This window comes from Pempheris klunzingeri, chromosome 17, assembly GCF_042242105.1.
Source record: "Pempheris klunzingeri isolate RE-2024b chromosome 17, fPemKlu1.hap1, whole genome shotgun sequence".
In the NCBI taxonomy this organism is placed as follows: Eukaryota; Metazoa; Chordata; class Actinopteri; order Acropomatiformes; family Pempheridae; genus Pempheris; species Pempheris klunzingeri.
Window position 1 is genome coordinate 1,333,230 of NC_092028.1, and position 18,506 is coordinate 1,351,735.

The window sequence follows — 18,506 nt, forward strand, 5'->3', positions numbered from 1 at the left end:
TTTTGTCATCACTAAATTAAGACTATTTGTACTGCTGAGGTTAGTTGTTTCTGAACATTTACAGCCACTAACTGCAGGTGTAGCTGTTAGCTGTGTAGCTAACTGAACCGACTGACAAAGCTAATGTTAGCATGCTAATATCTGAGTCGTTTAGAGCAAAGAGGCAACGTGGAGGACGGTCGACCTGATAAATATGTTTGATAATGATTCAGTCTGGGAGATTTTAAATTAGATTTCACTACAATAACACAACAGACCTCAAATTATGAGACTTTATGCTAATAGCATCTGACTAAATGAGTAAATAAGGTGAGCTAGCTTAGCATAACCAGATGTTTCGCTCTCATTACAAACTGTATGAACACTAACTGTGAAACAGATTTCTCCACGTCTGCAGACAGAAATAAAACTAATACCCACAAAGTTTTACAAAGATTTAACTTTTAGCCTCTGTCGCTTTAAAACTGTAGTTTTTGGAAGTTATGCTAGCTCCACATGCTACAGTGACTTCCTGTTTACACAGCTGATTGCTCCTGATTGGTTGATTTTCTTTTTTCTAGCTTGAGATATTATGACAACTGTTAAGCAGTTAAGCAGAACTTAACTCTCAAAATATAACAAAAACAAAATCCATCTTGTTTTTTTTTTTTTAAATTACAAACTTATAGGAAAGTAGGACTTCTTTTAAAAAAACTGTTTGATAGTTGAGTCGTAGTTGATTGCTCCTGATTGGACGGCGCTACAGATGTTTCCTAGCAACACATTTACACAACACCACAGTCTTTCCAAGCTGAGACATTTCTCAGGTTTTAATGATGAGCTGATTAGTAAACCGCTTGGAGGGACTCAGTCCTGGTAGTTAAAATTAGTTAATACACATCGGTACTAACTGCACTGGTTGCCTGGCAACCTCACGGTGACAACAAGACTCCAGGAAGTTGCAAAAAATACCAAGACGAGATATTAAACGTGAATCAGTGGGTTTGTTCCCTTTGGGCAGAGCCAGGCTAGCTGTTTGCTCCGTTTCCAGTCTTTATGCTAAGCTACGCTAACTGGAGTCATTTTGTCCGCACAGACATGAGACACATCACTGTGAGCGTCTGACTCTCTGCTGCGCTGTTACAACACCGGATCTTTGTCTTCCCGTCGTTTGTGTGTTTCTCATTAGATTAACTGTGTGCCTTCTGACATCTTCAGGTTTTAAACTTTGACTTTACCAGAGACTTTGAAACAGTCAGAAAACGTTCCTTTGACCAGTTTCTTAAATGTAACTTCCTGGTTTTTACAATGGAGCATCGGGGTTAATGTCAGGAAGAATGAGCAGAGAGATATTTGGAGTCAGATTGAACAAAGAAGTATTTCTATCCAGTGAAATCACACACTTTGTTCTGGGAACGACTTTTTCATCATAATGACTTTATTCTCACAATATTAAGACACAACATTGATCTTGACTTTTTCCCCAAAATAATACATTACAAAAACGTTCCACCTTTTTTCCTCTAAATTAGAACTTCCTTCATTAAAAAAATATTTTTGATTTATTTTTTGGTTAAAATATTTCAACAATTTCTCAAATATTACAATTTTATTTACAAAATACTTCAACAAAACTCATGAAATAATGTTGGCTCTGATCTGTAGACTTTCCGTTTAAAGGAATAATTTAGAAAAACCAAAGGACACACTGTGGGCTTGTGTTGCATTTTGGGTAATGTAGTGTTTTCTGTCTTTGTTTAGACCACATGTTAGTTGATGTTTTTGTGTGTTTTTCTGTAGAAAAAATGTATTTTGAGTTACGTTTTGAATTAACTGTGAAAGTACGTTTTCATGACAATAAATCTATAAATATAAAACATTTGTGCTGTAGATTGTGATCATTTTCATTTTAAAGATGAACACACAGTGTTTGTGCTGTAATTGTTCCATATACATCTATTTACATATACATCTACACACACACACACACACACACACACGTCTACATCTATACATCTATATTTTATCAGACAAAGCAGGACGAGGGTTAAAACACCACCCAGAGGCCTCCCCTTGGTGACGCCACTGATCATATGATCTAAATGGCATCACCTTGGTGCTGAATCCCCTGAGGAGGTGACTTCGGTGTCCTCAGAGGAAGCTCCGGCCCTGACCCCGCCCCCGCCCCCGCCCCCGAGCTGACGTCACCACAGGTGTGTTTGCCCGTGTGACCTGATGAAGGCAGGTGGAGGTGTTTTCCCCCCATCAGCAGACTGACTGGTTTTTGTTGTCACTGGCGGAGGGAGTGTCTGTCACCCTGTTTGCCCCCCCCCTGGGAATGTGTGTTCAGATGAGACCAGGTGAGCCTTCGCTCTCAGGTCTTATCTTATCTGCTGATCCACCTGCTCTGTTCTGCATTGGACTTCAGCCTCAGCGCCTCACCTGAACACACCTGATGGCGATTTTAATGGGAACAATGAGAACGACGAAGAGAGCGAAGTGTGGAATCCTTCTGTTGGGGACTTTGTGTTTCATCGCTTGTACCATTTTATACGAAAACCTGAGATCTGACAGGTAGGTGGACCTTCAAACACCTGGTTACTGCAAGACATCCTGAAGTACCCAGATCCTCTACAAGTACTGCTAGTACACTGTAAAACCCTCTGATACACTGTAAAAAATGTTACCACAGTGAACGCCTGTGTGTGTAATATGGAAAATGTGTTTAAAGTATTAAAGTAGTGGGAGCAGACCCCCCCCCCCCGCCCCTGTGACTGTCCAACCAGCAGTCCACAGCTCGACGTTATTAAAGACACATTCACAAGATTCAGATCATTCCGAGGAAAAGCAGCCAAGAGGAGAGTCACACTGAGCTAATCATTCAACAGCTGCTGCCTTTGGTCACTTATTGACGGCCTCATCAGACAGTCGAACTCAGAGGCCCGTCATAAATGTTATCAAACTTCAGAGATGAAGAGAAGTTCAGCATGAAGCTGCTGACTTCACGTTCCTGTAGCGGCCATGTTGAATAAAGCTAACAGTGTAGCCTTCTGCTAACCGCACAAACGGCACTAAAGATGCTTTTCTGGTTCGTAATCATAGCGGAGCCACTTCTGGTGCGGCATTAAACTAAACTAAGCTGAAGAACCAGTGGAGAACCTCTGGAGAACCATACAGGGGTTTAACAGGTTCTTTGTATCCACCCAAAAGCACCGCTGAAGAAGCGTTCCCTGTGTGTGGCCAAAAGAGCTGCAGCTGATTCACCTACAGTGGCTTTCAAAAGTATTCAGCCTTTTCCACATCTTGTCACGTTACGACCACAAACACAAATATATTTTATTGGAATTTTATGTGAAAGACCAACACAAAGTGGCACACAACTGTGAAGCAGAAAGACAATTATACATGATTTTAATTTCATTTAACAAATAAAAAACTGAAAAGTACAGTGTGCAAAAGTATTCAGCCCCCCTGAGTCAGTACTTTGTGGAACCGCCTTTTGCTGCAATTACAGCTGCAAATCTTTTGGGGTACGTCTCTACCAGCTTTGCACATCGAGAGACTGAAATTTTTGCCCATTCTTCTTTGCAAAACAGCTCAAACTCAGTCAGATTAGATGGAGAGCGTGTGTGAACGGCAGTTTTCAGATCTTGCCACAGATTCTCGATTGGATTTAGGTCAGTGATGTGCAGTGTTAGTTTTCCTCCACACATAGCGTTTTGGTCTCCTCTGACCAGAGCACCTTCTTCCACATGTTTGCTGTGTCTCCCACATGGCTTCTGGCAAACTGCAAACAGGACTTCTTATGGTTTTCTTCTTGCCACTCTTCCATAAAGGCCAGAATTGTGCAGTGCAGACTAATAGTTGTCCTGTGGACAGATTCCCCCACCTGAGCTGTGGATCTCTGCAGTTCGTCCAGAGTCACCACGGGCCTCTTGGCTGCATCTCTGATCAGTGCTCTCCTTGTTCGGCCTGTAAGTTTAGGTGGACGGCCGTGTCTTGGTAGGTTTGCAGTTGTGCCGTACAATTTCCATTTCCGGATGATGGATTGAACGGTGCTCCGTGAGATGTTCAGAGCTTGGGAAATCTTTTTATAGCCTAACCCTGCTTTAAGGGTCACTTCAAAGGATCAATCCTCTGCTCCGGACGGGCGAACTGCCCGACACCAGAAAAACAAATGACAATATGCTTTTTAAAACATGATGATAGTTATATTTATTTTTTCTAATTTAACGACTATTTGAAAATGATGGCCCGTCCCTAATGCTCATGTAGCTAATGCTAGCTAACGTTAGAGCCGTGAATCACAGTTCATCATCCCAAAGGCCTTTGCAAGGCCGAACCACTGACCGTCTTCTTTTATAAGATGGGATTGAAATGTCATGATTGACAGCCAACTCTAACCTGTTACCAGTTATCAGCTCTTTTTATAAAAGTAGGAGGAAACAGGCATGTGTCGTCCATCTTGATATACAGTCGGTGGTCCACAGGACTTCTTCACACGGACTGATACCGACCAATCAGAGGACGCTTCTTTATAGACTGATACCTGACAAGGTCCGGGCAGACAAGACTATGGAACCCACACGCTCGACTCAGTAAAGTAACAAAGAAACTTTATTCAAAAAAGCAGGACAAAATCAGGAACAAAGACAAAACCCTGAAACTAATCTAACAAAAGGCGACTCTGAAGAAAACAGGAGTGATCAAACAAAACAAAATCAAAACGTAACAGAAAAACTCAGGCCAGAAAGGGCTCTCAAAACACGAAACAGTGTAGTAGCAAGTAGCAACTAAAGAATGACTAGGCTAGGCTAATATCAAAGTTAACAACTGAAGGAGCAAGACAGGGCTTGAAACAAAGTACACAACTGAAAAGAAAACCAAACCTCCGAAACAGTGCTCCGATCATCAAATTCATGAACCAGAAATCACAGGAAGGCACAACAATGGACATGATGAACTGGCACAGGACAGAGAGAGACGCAGACAATAAATACACAGAGTAATGGGGAACAGGTGGAAACAATCAGGGAGGAGCCAGACAATCACAGACAGCAGGAAGTAAAGCTGACTGAGACGAGGGAAAACAGGATACTACAAAATACAACAGGAAATGACAAGACAACAGGAGACGAAACAAAAACGGAACTTAACAAAATGCAGGATCATGACTGATACCGACCAATCAGAGGACGCTTCTTTATAGACTGATACCGACCAATCAGAGGACGCTTCTTTACAGACTGATACCGACCAATCAGAGGACGCTTCTTTACAGACTGATACCGACCAATCAGAGGACGCTTCTTTATACAGACTGATACCGACCAATCAGAGGACGCTTCTTTACAGACTGATACCGACCAATCAGAGGACGCTTCTTTACACAGACTGATACCGACCAATCAGAGGACGCTTCTTTACACAGACTGATACCGACCAATCAGAGGACGCTTCTTTATACAGACTGATACCGACCAATCAGAGGACGCTTCTTTATACAGACTGATACCGACCAATCAGAGGACGCTTCTTTACAGACTGATACCGACCAATCAGAGGACGCTTCTTTATAGACTGATACCGACCAATCAGAGGACGCTTCTTTATAGACTGATACCGACCAATCAGAGGACGCTTCTTTACAGACTGATACCGACCAATCAGAGGACGCTTCTTTATAGACTGATACCGACCAATCAGAGGACGCTTCTTTATAGACTGATACCGACCAATCAGAGGACGCTTCTTTATAGACTGATACCGACCAATCAGAGGACGCTTCTTTATAGACTGATACCGACCAATCAGAGGACGCTTCTGTATAGACTGATACCGACCAATCAGAGGACGCTTCTTTACACGGACTGATACCGACCAATCAGAGGACGCTTCTTTATAGACTGATACCAACCAATCAGAGGACGCTTCTTTATAGACTGATACCGACCAATCAGAGGACGCTTCTTTATAGACTGATACCGACCAATCAGAGGACGCTTCTTTATAGACTGATACCGACCAATCAGAGGACGCTTCTGTATAGACTGATACCGACCAATCAGAGGACGCTTCTTTACACGGACTGATACCGACCAATCAGAGGACGCTTCTTTATAGACTGATACCAACCAATCAGAGGACGCTTCTTTATAGACTGATACGACCAATCAGAGGACGCTTCTTTACAGACTGATACCGACCAATCAGAGGACGCTTCTTTATAGACTGATACCGACCAATCAGAGGACGCTTCTTTATAGACTGATGCCGACCAATCAGAGGACGCTTCTTTACAGACTGATACCGACCAATCAGAGGACGCTTCTTTATAGACTGATACCGACCAATCAGAGGACGCTTCTTTACAGACTGATACCGACCAATCAGAGGACGCTTCTTTATAGACTGATGCCGACCAATCAGAGGACGCTTCTTTATAGACTGATGCCGACCAATCAGAGGACGCTTCTTTATAGACTGATGCCGACCAATCAGAGGACGCTTCTTTATAGACTGATGCCGACCAATCAGAGGACGCTTCTTTATAGACTGATACCGACCAATCAGAGGACGCTTCTTTACAGACTGATACCGACCAATCAGAGGACGCTTCTTTACAGACTGATGCCGACCAATCAGAGGACGCTTCTTTACAGACTGATGCCGACCAATCAGAAGACGCTTCTTTACAGACTGATACCGACCAATCAGAGGACGCTTCTTTACAGACTGATACCGACCAATCAGAGGACGCTTCTTTACAGACTGATACCGACCAATCAGAGGACGCTTCTTTACAGACTGATGCCGACCAATCAGAAGACGCTTCTGTATAGACTGATACCGACCAATCAGAGGACGCTTCTTTATAGACTGATACCGACCAATCAGAGGACGCTTCTTTACAGACTGATACCGACCAATCAGAGGACGCTTCTTTATAGACTGATACCAACCAATCAGAGGACGCTTCTTTATAGACTGATACCAACCAATCAGAGGACGCTTCTTTATAGACTGATACCGACCAATCAGAGGACGCTTCTTTATAGACTGATACCAACCAATCAGAGGACGCTTCTTTACACGGACTGATACCGACCAATCAGAGGACGCTTCTTTATAGACTGATACCAACCAATCAGAGGACGCTTCTTTATAGACTGATACCGACCAATCAGAGGACGCTTCTTTATAGACTGATACCGACCAATCAGAGGACGCTTCTTTATAGACTGATACCGACCAATCAGAGGACGCTTCTGTATAGACTGATACCGACCAATCAGAGGACGCTTCTTTACACGGACTGATACCGACCAATCAGAGGACGCTTCTTTATAGACTGATACCAACCAATCAGAGGACGCTTCTTTATAGACTGATACGACCAATCAGAGGACGCTTCTTTACAGACTGATACCGACCAATCAGAGGACGCTTCTTTATAGACTGATACCGACCAATCAGAGGACGCTTCTTTATAGACTGATGCCGACCAATCAGAGGACGCTTCTTTACAGACTGATACCGACCAATCAGAGGACGCTTCTTTATAGACTGATGCCGACCAATCAGAGGACGCTTCTTTATAGACTGATGCCGACCAATCAGAGGACGCTTCTTTATAGACTGATGCCGACCAATCAGAGGACGCTTCTTTATAGACTGATACCGACCAATCAGAGGACGCTTCTTTACACAGACTGATGCCGACCAATCAGAAGACGCTTCTGTATAGACTGATACCGACCAATCAGAGGACGCTTCTTTATAGACTGATACCGACCAATCAGAGGACGCTTCTTTACAGACTGATACCGACCAATCAGAGGACGCTTCTTTACAGACTGATACCGACCAATCAGAGGACGCTTCTTTATAGACTGATACCAACCAATCAGAGGACGCTTCTTTATAGACTGATACCAACCAATCAGAGGACGCTTCTTTATAGACTGATACCGACCAATCAGAGGACGCTTCTTTATAGACTGATGCCGACCAATCAGAGGACGCTTCTTTACAGACTGATACCGACCAATCAGAGGACGCTTCTTTATAGACTGATGCCGACCAATCAGAGGACGCTTCTTTATAGACTGATGCCGACCAATCAGAGGACGCTTCTTTATAGACTGATGCCGACCAATCAGAGGACGCTTCTTTACACAGACTGATGCCGACCAATCAGAGGACGCTTCTGTATAGACTGATACCGACCAATCAGAGGACGCTTCTGTATAGACTGATGCCGACCAATCAGAGGACGCTTCTTTATAGACTGATGCCGACCAATCAGAGGACGCTTCTGTATAGACTGATGCCGACCAATCAGAGGACGCTTCTTTACACGGACTGATACCGACCAATCAGAGGACGCTTCTTTATAGACTGATACCGACCAATCAGAGGACGCTTCTTTATAGACTGATACCGACCAATCAGAGGACGCTTCTTTATAGACTGATACCGACCAATCAGAGGACGCTTCTTTATAGACTGATGCCGACCAATCAGAGGACGCTTCTTTATAGACTGATGCCGACCAATCAGAGGACGCTTCTTTATAGACTGATGCCGACCAATCAGAGGACGCTTCTTTATAGACTGATACCGACCAATCAGAGGACGCTTCTTTACAGACTGATACCGACCAATCAGAGGACGCTTCTTTATAGACTGATGCCGACCAATCAGAGGACGCTTCTTTATAGACTGATGCCGACCAATCAGAGGACGCTTCTTTACAGACTGATACCGACCAATCAGAGGACGCTTCTTTACACGGACTGATACCGACCAATCAGAGGACGCTTCTTTATAGACTGATACCGACCAATCAGAGGACGCTTCTTTATAGACTGATACCGACCAATCAGAGGACGCTTCTTTACAGACTGATACCGACCAATCAGAGGACGCTTCTTTACAGACTGATACCGACCAATCAGAGGACGCTTCTTTACACAGACTGATACCGACCAATCAGAGGACGCTTCTTTACACAGACTGATACCGACCAATCAGAGGACGCTTCTTTATAGACTGATACCGACCAATCAGAGGACGCTTCTTTATACAGACTGATACCGACCAATCAGAGGACGCTTCTTTACAGACTGATACCGACCAATCAGAGGACGCTTCTTTATACAGACTGATACCGACCAATCAGAGGACGCTTCTTTACAGACTGATACCGACCAATCAGAGGACGCTTCTTTACAGACTGATACCGACCAATCAGAGGACGCTTCTTTATACAGACTGATACCGACCAATCAGAGGACGCTTCTTTACACAGACTGATACCGACCAATCAGAGGACGCTTCTTTACACAGACTGATACCGACCAATCAGAGGACGCTTCTTTACAGACTGATACCGACCAATCAGAGGACGCTTCTTTATACAGACTGATACCGACCAATCAGAGGACGCTTCTTTACACAGACTGATACCGACCAATCAGAGGACGCTTCTTTATACAGACTGATACCAACCAATCAGAGGACGCTTCTGTATAGACTGATACCGACCAATCAGAGGACGCTTCTTTATAGACTGATACCGACCAATCAGAGGACGCTTCTTTATAGACTGATACCGACCAATCAGAGGACGCTTCTTTATAGACTGATACCGACCAATCAGAGGACGCTTCTTTATAGACTGATGCCGACCAATCAGAGGACGCTTCTTTACAGACTGATACCGACCAATCAGAGGACGCTTCTTTACAGACTGATACCGACCAATCAGAGGACGCTTCTTTATACAGACTGATACCGACCAATCAGAGGACGCTTCTTTATACAGACTGATACCAACCAATCAGAGGACGCTTCTGTATAGACTGATACCGACCAATCAGAGGACGCTTCTTTACACGGACTGATACCGACCAATCAGAGGACGCTTCTTTATAGACTGATACCGACCAATCAGAGGACGCTTCTTTATAGACTGATACCGACCAATCAGAGGACGCTTCTTTATAGACTGATACCGACCAATCAGAGGACGCTTCTTTACAGACTGATACCGACCAATCAGAGGACGCTTCTTTACACGGACTGATACCGACCAATCAGAGGACGCTTCTTTACACGGACTGATACCGACCAATCAGAGGACGCTTCTTTATAGACTGATGCCGACCAATCAGAGGACGCTTCTTTATAGACTGATGCCGACCAATCAGAGGACGCTTCTTTATAGACTGATACCGACCAATCAGAGGACGCTTCTTTATACAGACTGATACCGACCAATCAGAGGACGCTTCTTTACAGACTGATACCGACCAATCAGAGGACGCTTCTTTATAGACTGATACCGACCAATCAGAGGACGCTTCTTTACAGACTGATACCGACCAATCAGAGGACGCTTCTTTACAGACTGATACCAACCAATCAGAGGACGCTTCTTTATAGACTGATACCGACCAATCAGAGGACGCTTCTTTACACAGACTGATACCGACCAATCAGAGGACGCTTCTTTACAGACTGATACCGACCAATCAGAGGACGCTTCTTTATAGACTGATACCGACCAATCAGAGGACGCTTCTTTATACAGACTGATACCGACCAATCAGAGGACGCTTCTTTATAGACTGATACCGACCAATCAGAGGACGCTTCTTTATAGACTGATACCGACCAATCAGAGGACGCTTCTTTACAGACTGATACCGACCAATCAGAGGACGCTTCTTTATACAGACTGATACCGACCAATCAGAGGACGCTTCTTTACAGACTGATACCGACCAATCAGAGGACGCTTCTTTACAGACTGATACCGACCAATCAGAGGACGCTTCTTTATACAGACTGATACCGACCAATCAGAGGACGCTTCTTTATACAGACTGATACCGACCAATCAGAGGACGCTTCTTTATACAGACTGATACCGACCAATCAGAGGACGCTTCTTTACAGACTGATACCGACCAATCAGAGGACGCTTCTTTACAGACTGATACCGACCAATGTCCTGTTCATGAAGGATGTGTCCCCCTGATGTGCTGATTTGCTGTCCTCATGTATAACCACAGCTGTGCTCTCTGTATTTAAACTGAATAAAGTGTGTGTGTGTGTTCAGTGAGCTCAGTGAGCAGACAGCAGATGGCAGCGAGGAGCCTCCAGATGACGATCAGTTCGACTCGTCGCTGGTGTCGGCAGCTGCAGAGGAAGAACGAGATCAGATGGTGAGTTTCACAATCACATGAGGAGGAGGAGGGAGAGGAGGAAGAGGAGGAGGAGGAGGAGGAGGAGGAGGAGGAGGAGGAGGAGGAGGAGGAGGAGGAGGAGGAGGAAGAGGAGGAGGAGGAGGAGGTCACACCTGTAGCCACGATGTAAGAAAGTGTGTTGAGACACCAAGCGGGTGAACCCTGAGGGGACACACACAAGAAAAACATTGTTTTATGTAGAAGAAACTGTGGAAACAATATATTCTAGAGATGTTGTTTCTGCAGTGGAAGTGATGAAGGTGTTTGTATGATAAACTCTTCACAAAGTTAGCTCCTCCTCCTCCTCCTCCTCCTCCTCCTCCTCCTCCATCCAGCAGGATGACTCACAGGTCCAACTCTCACGGGGCGGCCATGTTTGTCCACGTGGTGTTGTAGACAGGAGATCATGTGACGCCCCGTGTGGAGTGTGGGTTCTCTGGATGAGGGCGTTTAAAGTGTGGTGTGTGGGGCAGGAGCTGCTGTTGGAGGTCTGGATGGATGGATGAGCCGTTTGCTCTCTGGTCTCATGTTTTCATCACCTCGTCATACAGACTCACTGTGTTTGTCTCCAGGTGGACACGTCGTGTTCTCTGAGGAACGCAGTGAGCAACGACGTCCTCCTCCAACAGAAGTTTAACTTCTCGGTGCCGCTCCTCCAGTGGGCCGGAAGTTTCTCCAAACCCGCCCTGGAGCAGCTGAGCACCCGGGCGTCTCCATACGGCTGGAAGGGACTTCCTGTCGACGGTAACCACGCAAATGCAGAAATATTAAGACTCCAACCCCTTCAGTCATTTGCATAAAGACATAAACTTGACAGAAGTCTTCTAACACTGACATCGTACCACTCAGTGTTTGCTGATGGCAGAGATTAGAGACAGAGAGTCTATGGAGGAGCAATGACCAGCCGTGTTCAGGTAAAACAACAGTAATTCCATAAAGCAGCATCTCATCAACGTCCCCAGTGCTGTGGACAGCTGGGAGTCCAGGCGTCGCTTGTTCTTGGCGGTCTACTTTACATTTGGCCGAACGTTTGTTCGATCTTCCGTCCTTTAAAAGTCCAAATGTCTTCCAGCCTTCAGATTCCAGGTTTAATGGCTCTCTGTAACCTTTGTTCATGTTGTCGCCGCCCCTGAAATGACGTTATGCTCATGTTAGCCTGGTGAGCATCATTGTTCTTGTTCTCGCTGCAGTGGCCACATTTAGCAGCAAAGTCAACCGGTGTTTCACTCTAGAGCCAGCAGTCGACCGCTTCATGTTACCTTTAGGTCCATTCAGAACTCCCTCGTATCTTTAAAGGTCAAATCGATCTTCAGTTCGTACCGGTGAATCTTTCCACCCCTAATAAAAAGACAGAAATGTTACATATTATATAGATATATTTGAATGCACATTATTATTATTATTATTAGTAGTAATATGTTAATTTTTTCGCTCACTTCAGTTCCATAACCATAACTCCAAATATTCATTCATTTCTAAATTCTGAGCCGTTAATTTCCAGTTTTGTGATATTAAGTCACAAAACACAAAGATTGAGTGTTTTCAATGAGCTAAATGTCAAACTGGAGGTGGAGTGCACTTCATTCATCTAGTGAGGTTTGGGTACTTCAGACCTGCAGTTATCTGCTCCGGCACCAAGGAGTCGATAATGAGTTGATTTTGTCTGAAAAAGTTTCACAAAGTTCACGTTGAGGGTTTGAACCAGAAGCTCTGCTGACAGAATCAGTCCACACCAACAAGCCGGGGGCCAAGTGACGCTACAAGTTTCTGATCAAGCTGTACCTGCAGCTAAAGGCTAATGTGGCTAACGTGACCTTTAACCTCCAAACGTACGCTGGCTAAATTAACTCGAGGCCGTCTTTCGGTGTGAATGGTCTCCACCGTCAGCGTCCTGTGTGATGAAGGCTGACATGTCGTCGTTCCACCGTCCCTCACTTCCTCCTGACTTCTTGTGCTCCTGCAGTCATCCAGTCAGCGCTGTCCCTCCTCAACAGCTCCCACCTCTTTGGTCGAGACTCATCTGGCAGGTGTATTCGCTGCGCTGTGGTGGGAAACGGAGGCATCCTGAGAGGGTCCAGACAGGGGGGGAACATCAACAGCCACGACTTCGTCTTCAGGTGAGACTGAACACAGTTAGTGACACTTATCTGTTAGTAGTTCAGTGTTTCTACCCCTGGGGTCCTCTGTGTCCACATCCTGGTGTCTGAGTGACTGGTAGGTAGTAAAAGTGTTGGAACTGGTCCAGTAGATCACCTCAGCCAGCAGACACCAAACGGGCTGCAATGGCTGCAACGTGATCCTTTGGGACAACTGCACCTGATCACAGTAGGTCCACTAAAAGAGCTTGTTTGATCCACTGACAGGCTCAGAGTGTTATTCTAAGTGTGTGACAGCATCATGGAAAGGATCCCTACAGAGAGAGACCTGGAAGATCCTTTTGGTTTAACCACAAACAGCACACACACCAGACTACATTCACTAAAACAGGTGTTTTACCTCACCAGAACTCAGGACTTTGTGTGACTTATCGTGTGACTTTTGTGTCTTAAAGGGTTCGTTTGGATGCAAATGAACCCTTTAAAAGACCAAAGTCACACAATAACACTAACTAACTAACTGAATGAGGCAGCAGTGGACCCGTAACTCCTCTATTTTGTGTGGTAAAATCACAGTTTTTCTCAGTGGAGTCTGGTGTCAGGCTTAGAAATACAGGTGTCCTTTTAAGCTCATACGACGGCGTCTGTCTGTACTCCTGCTCCTCAGGGTGAATGGAGCTGTGATCAAAGGTTTTGAGGAAGACGTGGGGACGAAGACCTCCTTCTACGGATTCACCACCAACACCATGAAGCACGCCCTCAGCTGGTACCGAAGAGACGGATTCACCTCCATCCCTCAGAGTCCGGTGAGGAGACACAAACCTCTGAGGAGGTCTTAATGTCCTCACGTGGGTTCATCTCTGTTCATCCTCCTCTTCCTCCTCTTCTTCTTCTTCTGCAGGACATGAAATACATCTTCATCCCATCAAACCACAGGGATTACATGATGATTGCGGCTGCTCTTCAGGGTCAGACTGTCAGCTCAGGCAAAGACAAGGGCGACAGGTGAGTTAGTGCCCCCCTCAGTCCCAGGTGAGTGACCGGTCAGTGGAACCTTCGCTCTGACGTCTCTATGAGTGTAAAGCAGCGACGGAGGCGTGCTGGACTCTTTTATTGACTGTGCTTTCTCTTACACTTATCTCTTACTGTAACTTCTGAGTGTGTTTACAGAAAATAAAAGCATTTCTTCCACTTCCCCTCTGTCCTGTGACACCACATCTGGCCTGTAGGTGGCAGCAGAAGCCTAAAAAGATCAGCAGGTCGTATTGATCATGAACAGTTCCCTTAATTGTTACCCCTGATCTTTTTAATATTAGGTTTTTTTCCAGCACTTTCATTGTTTTTGTACAAAGGGACTCACAGGGAGTGCATTTAAACCTGCTCCTGGGTGTCAGTAGTGGAGGAAGAACTCAGATCAGGAACAGTATTAGTCAGTAAAAGCACATTAAAGTACAGTAAAGGTCTGAGAGTCTAATTAAAAGTTAAAGTCCTTGGAGCAGTGAAGTGTCCCCTGTGCCTGTTGTACTGTTCTAGATTCTATCAGTAGATTATTGATCCTCATCACTATTTAGTATCAGACTGCAGCTGATGATTCTTTTCATTCTGGATTCATCTGCTGCTTATTTCCTCCATTAAACGGTGACTCTGCTGTTTTTGGTGTCTGAGTGACTGGTAGGTAGTAAAAGTGTTGGAACTGGTCCAGTAGATCACCTCAGCCAGCAGCCACCAAACGGGCTGCAATGGCTGCAACGTGATCCTTTGGGACAACTGCACCTGATCACAGTAGGTCCACTAAAAGAGCTTGTTTGATCCACTGACAGGCTCAGAGTGTTATTCTAAGTGTGTGACAGCATCATGGAAAGGATCCCTACAGAGAGAGACCTGGAAGATCCTTTTGGTTTAACCACAAACAGCACACACACCAGACTACATTCACTAAAACAGGGATTTTAGAGAACAGGACACAGGAGCTGCTGCTCTGCTGCTGCCTCCATCAGTCAGTGTGTTGGTGTCACTGTGTGACTTTGGTGTTTTAAAGGGTTTGTTTGGATCCAAATTAACCCTTAAAATGCCAAAGTTACACAAAGTCTTGTGTTCTGTTGGCCTGGTGGGTTTGAGGACAATATAACAGCTGTTTCTGCTTCTGCCAGCTGGACCAGTTCCATTTTTTTAGACACCAGAATATGTACAAACATGGTCAAGGGTTAAAAACACCAGGGTTCTCCATGAATCCTTTGATTGTTGGGTTCGTAAAAATCACACAATGCGCCACACTGATCCAGAGCCCAAAGTGACTCCTTCCCAACGTTATTAAAAACACATTCACATGATTCAGATCATTCAGAGGAAAAGCTTCACAGGGGAGAAGCTGCAACCAGGAAATTGGCCTGAAAGTTTAGTTTATAACAAAACAGATAAATGCAGTGAAGTAAAAACTGTAGTTTTTCCTCTGAGGTCTGGTGGAGCAGAAGTTCAAGAGAAAACTTTACCTCAGATTTTACTTAACACAGAGTTTAGTCACGTTCCAGCAGTGCTGATGTTGCTGCTGCTGATGTTGCTGCTGCTGATGGTGATGATGATGATGATGATGATGTTGATGGTGATGATGATGATGGTGTTTTTTGCCTCCAACAGGCCCTGGAGATATTTTGGCCACACATCACCTGCCAGCTTTAGGTTTCTCCACCCGGGTTTCATTTCCTACGTGGCTCGCAGGTGAGTCCTCGCTGTGATTGGACAGTATTGGTGGTGGATTGGTGACCTCTGTCATCTGTCTGTGCTTCAACTCTTTCTCAGCTTCCTGCCGTCTCGTCTGATGAGAAACGCCAGGACTCGTCACCTGTACATGCCGAGCACCGGGGCTCTGATGCTGCTGACCGCCTTACACACCTGTGACCAGGTCATCTACTAACTAAAACATGCTAAAGCTATAGAGAACGTGTCCTCACCTTTTCACCCCGTACACCTGACAAATACCCCCCCCCCCAAAAAGAACTAAAGTAAAACTAGGTACGTTTGAAAAATAACAACGAATTTAAACCATTAGGCTAAAACTGGCTTTAAAAACTAATCCAAACCAAACTGAAATGGAAAACAAAGTCAAAATGATATCAAAATAAACAAAGATGAACATGCAGAACTTGCCTGAGAATTGAGCTGTTTTTAGGTTTCCTTCAGTCTCTCAGTGATCCAGTGATGGTTGTCTTTACATCCACGGGTCCACTGCAGACAGGAGCTGCTGCTGGCTAATTCAGCTCATGTTAATGGTAGAAATCTGACCAAATGTGGGCAAAAACAAAGCGTGCAGCCACGGCAGCGTGGATGTATTGACTGAAGGTTGGAGGTATTGAGGGACAGCAGAGGAAGAGACATTCAGATCCTCCAGTGAAGTAAACCAGAGTCTGAAAGTGTAACTTAGCTGAAGTGTTATCAGCAGAGTGAACCTGGAGAAGCTCCTCTCACAGAGTGGTATCATTACAGGACATGATATTATTCATCTCATATCAAACACAGTGTTAGAAGTGATGGTAAGCAGCAGTGGGGGGGGGGCCGTCTGTCCGTGTGTCCTGCAGGTTTCCGCCTACGGCTTCATCACCAAGAACTACGCTGCGTTCTCCGACCACTACTACGACTCCAGACGGAGGCCTCTGAGGTTCTTCGCCAACCACGACCTGCGGATGGAGAGCCGGCTGTGGGAGATGCTGCACCGCAGGAGGGTCCTCCAGCTGTACCAGAGGGGGGGGGACAGCTGAGGGGGGACAGCCCCTCAGAGCACGGCTTTCCTCTTCATCATCTTCATCATCTTCAGCCGTGCACCACCGTCAGTCAGTCAGTCAGACAGTCAGTCAGACAGTCAGTCAGTCAGTCAGACAGTCAGACAGTCAGTCAGACAGTCAGTCAGTCAGTCAGACAGTCAGTCAGTCAGACAGTCAGTCAGTCAGTCAGTCAGTCAGACAGTCAGTCAGTCAGACAGTCAGACAGTCAGTCAGTCAGTCAGACAGTCAGTCAGTCAGTCAGTCAGTCATCCTCAGCAGAGCCCAGTGCAGACAGCTGGGCAGCTGCATTGTGTCTGTGTGTGTGTGTGTGTGTGTGTGTGTGTGTGTGTGTGTGTGTGTGTGTGTCTGTATGTGTGTGTGTGTGGTACAGGTGACTGATGGCTGAAGTTTGAACCCAGAAACTCAATGTTTCTGTTTTATACCTACTGAGGAGCTTCATGGAGCCACTACTGTACCGATACTGTACCGTTACTGTACCGTTACTGTACCGATACTGTACCGATACTGTACCGTTACTGTACCGTTACTGTACCGATACTGTACCGTTACTGTACGTTACTGTACCGTTACTGTACGTTACTGTACCGCTACTGTACCGATACTGTACCGTTACTGTACCGCTACTGTACCGATACTGTACCGATACTGTACGTTACTGTACCGATACTGTACCGATACTGTACCGCTACTGTACCGTTACTGTACCGATACTGTACCGATACTGTACCGATACTCACCAGAGGCCTGCGTACTAACTAGCCAAGTTAGCTAGCTAATGTCACCGAAGGGCTTTTCTCTCTGAACATTATTACCCCCAGGAAGGGCCCAGATAATCACAGACTCACATTGTCAAAGAGACGTCTGGAAATCAGAGGAGACTTTTTTTCATTTCAGAATTTGATCCATTGAGTCCGATAACTGAAAGTCTACAGGAGCGGCACGATTAGATCATTTTATTCCCCTTCTAGTTAGCAGTGAGCTAACAGGAAGTTAGCCGGCTAGTCTGACCTTTTTGACCTCGTGCAGCACTGAGCAGCGTTCAGAGGAATGAACGGATCCCTGAGTGCCGCGTCCAGGTCTCTGTAGACGTCCATGGGGTAGTCTGTTAGCCCATAGTTAGCCCCGTGCTAACTCACGCACACATTGTTAACCCAGGTTTAACCTGATTCCAGGACTGTACGTTTGACGCTGCAGTCCTGGGTTAAAGGTTTCATTTCATTTCTAATTGTTAGCGATGCAGAATTGAAGAAAACATAAAAGCTGTTAGCCTGCAGGCTAAATGCAGTCTGAAAAGCCCTCTAGTGTTAGCTAGCTAACTAGCACGCAGGCTAATTTGATGATATTATACTCCTTCTATAAACTATGTTATGTGTAAATAATACTTATACCAGATGTGAATC

General features: G+C 45.3%; 1 protein-coding gene across 1 annotated transcript; it reads left to right on the forward strand.

The window, feature by feature from the left end:
- Positions 1-2,455: 2,455 nt before the first annotated feature.
- st6galnac2 (ST6 (alpha-N-acetyl-neuraminyl-2,3-beta-galactosyl-1,3)-N-acetylgalactosaminide alpha-2,6-sialyltransferase 2) lies at positions 2,456-17,082 on the forward strand. Its single transcript, XM_070848681.1, has 9 exons — positions 2,456-2,553; positions 11,108-11,213; positions 11,807-11,978; positions 13,198-13,351; positions 13,998-14,136; positions 14,232-14,335; positions 15,965-16,045; positions 16,127-16,229; positions 16,903-17,082. The coding sequence occupies exons 1-9, from the start codon at positions 2,456-2,458 to the stop codon at positions 17,080-17,082; spliced, it is 1,137 nt and encodes a 378-aa protein (XP_070704782.1).
- Positions 17,083-18,506: the final 1,424 nt, after the last annotated feature.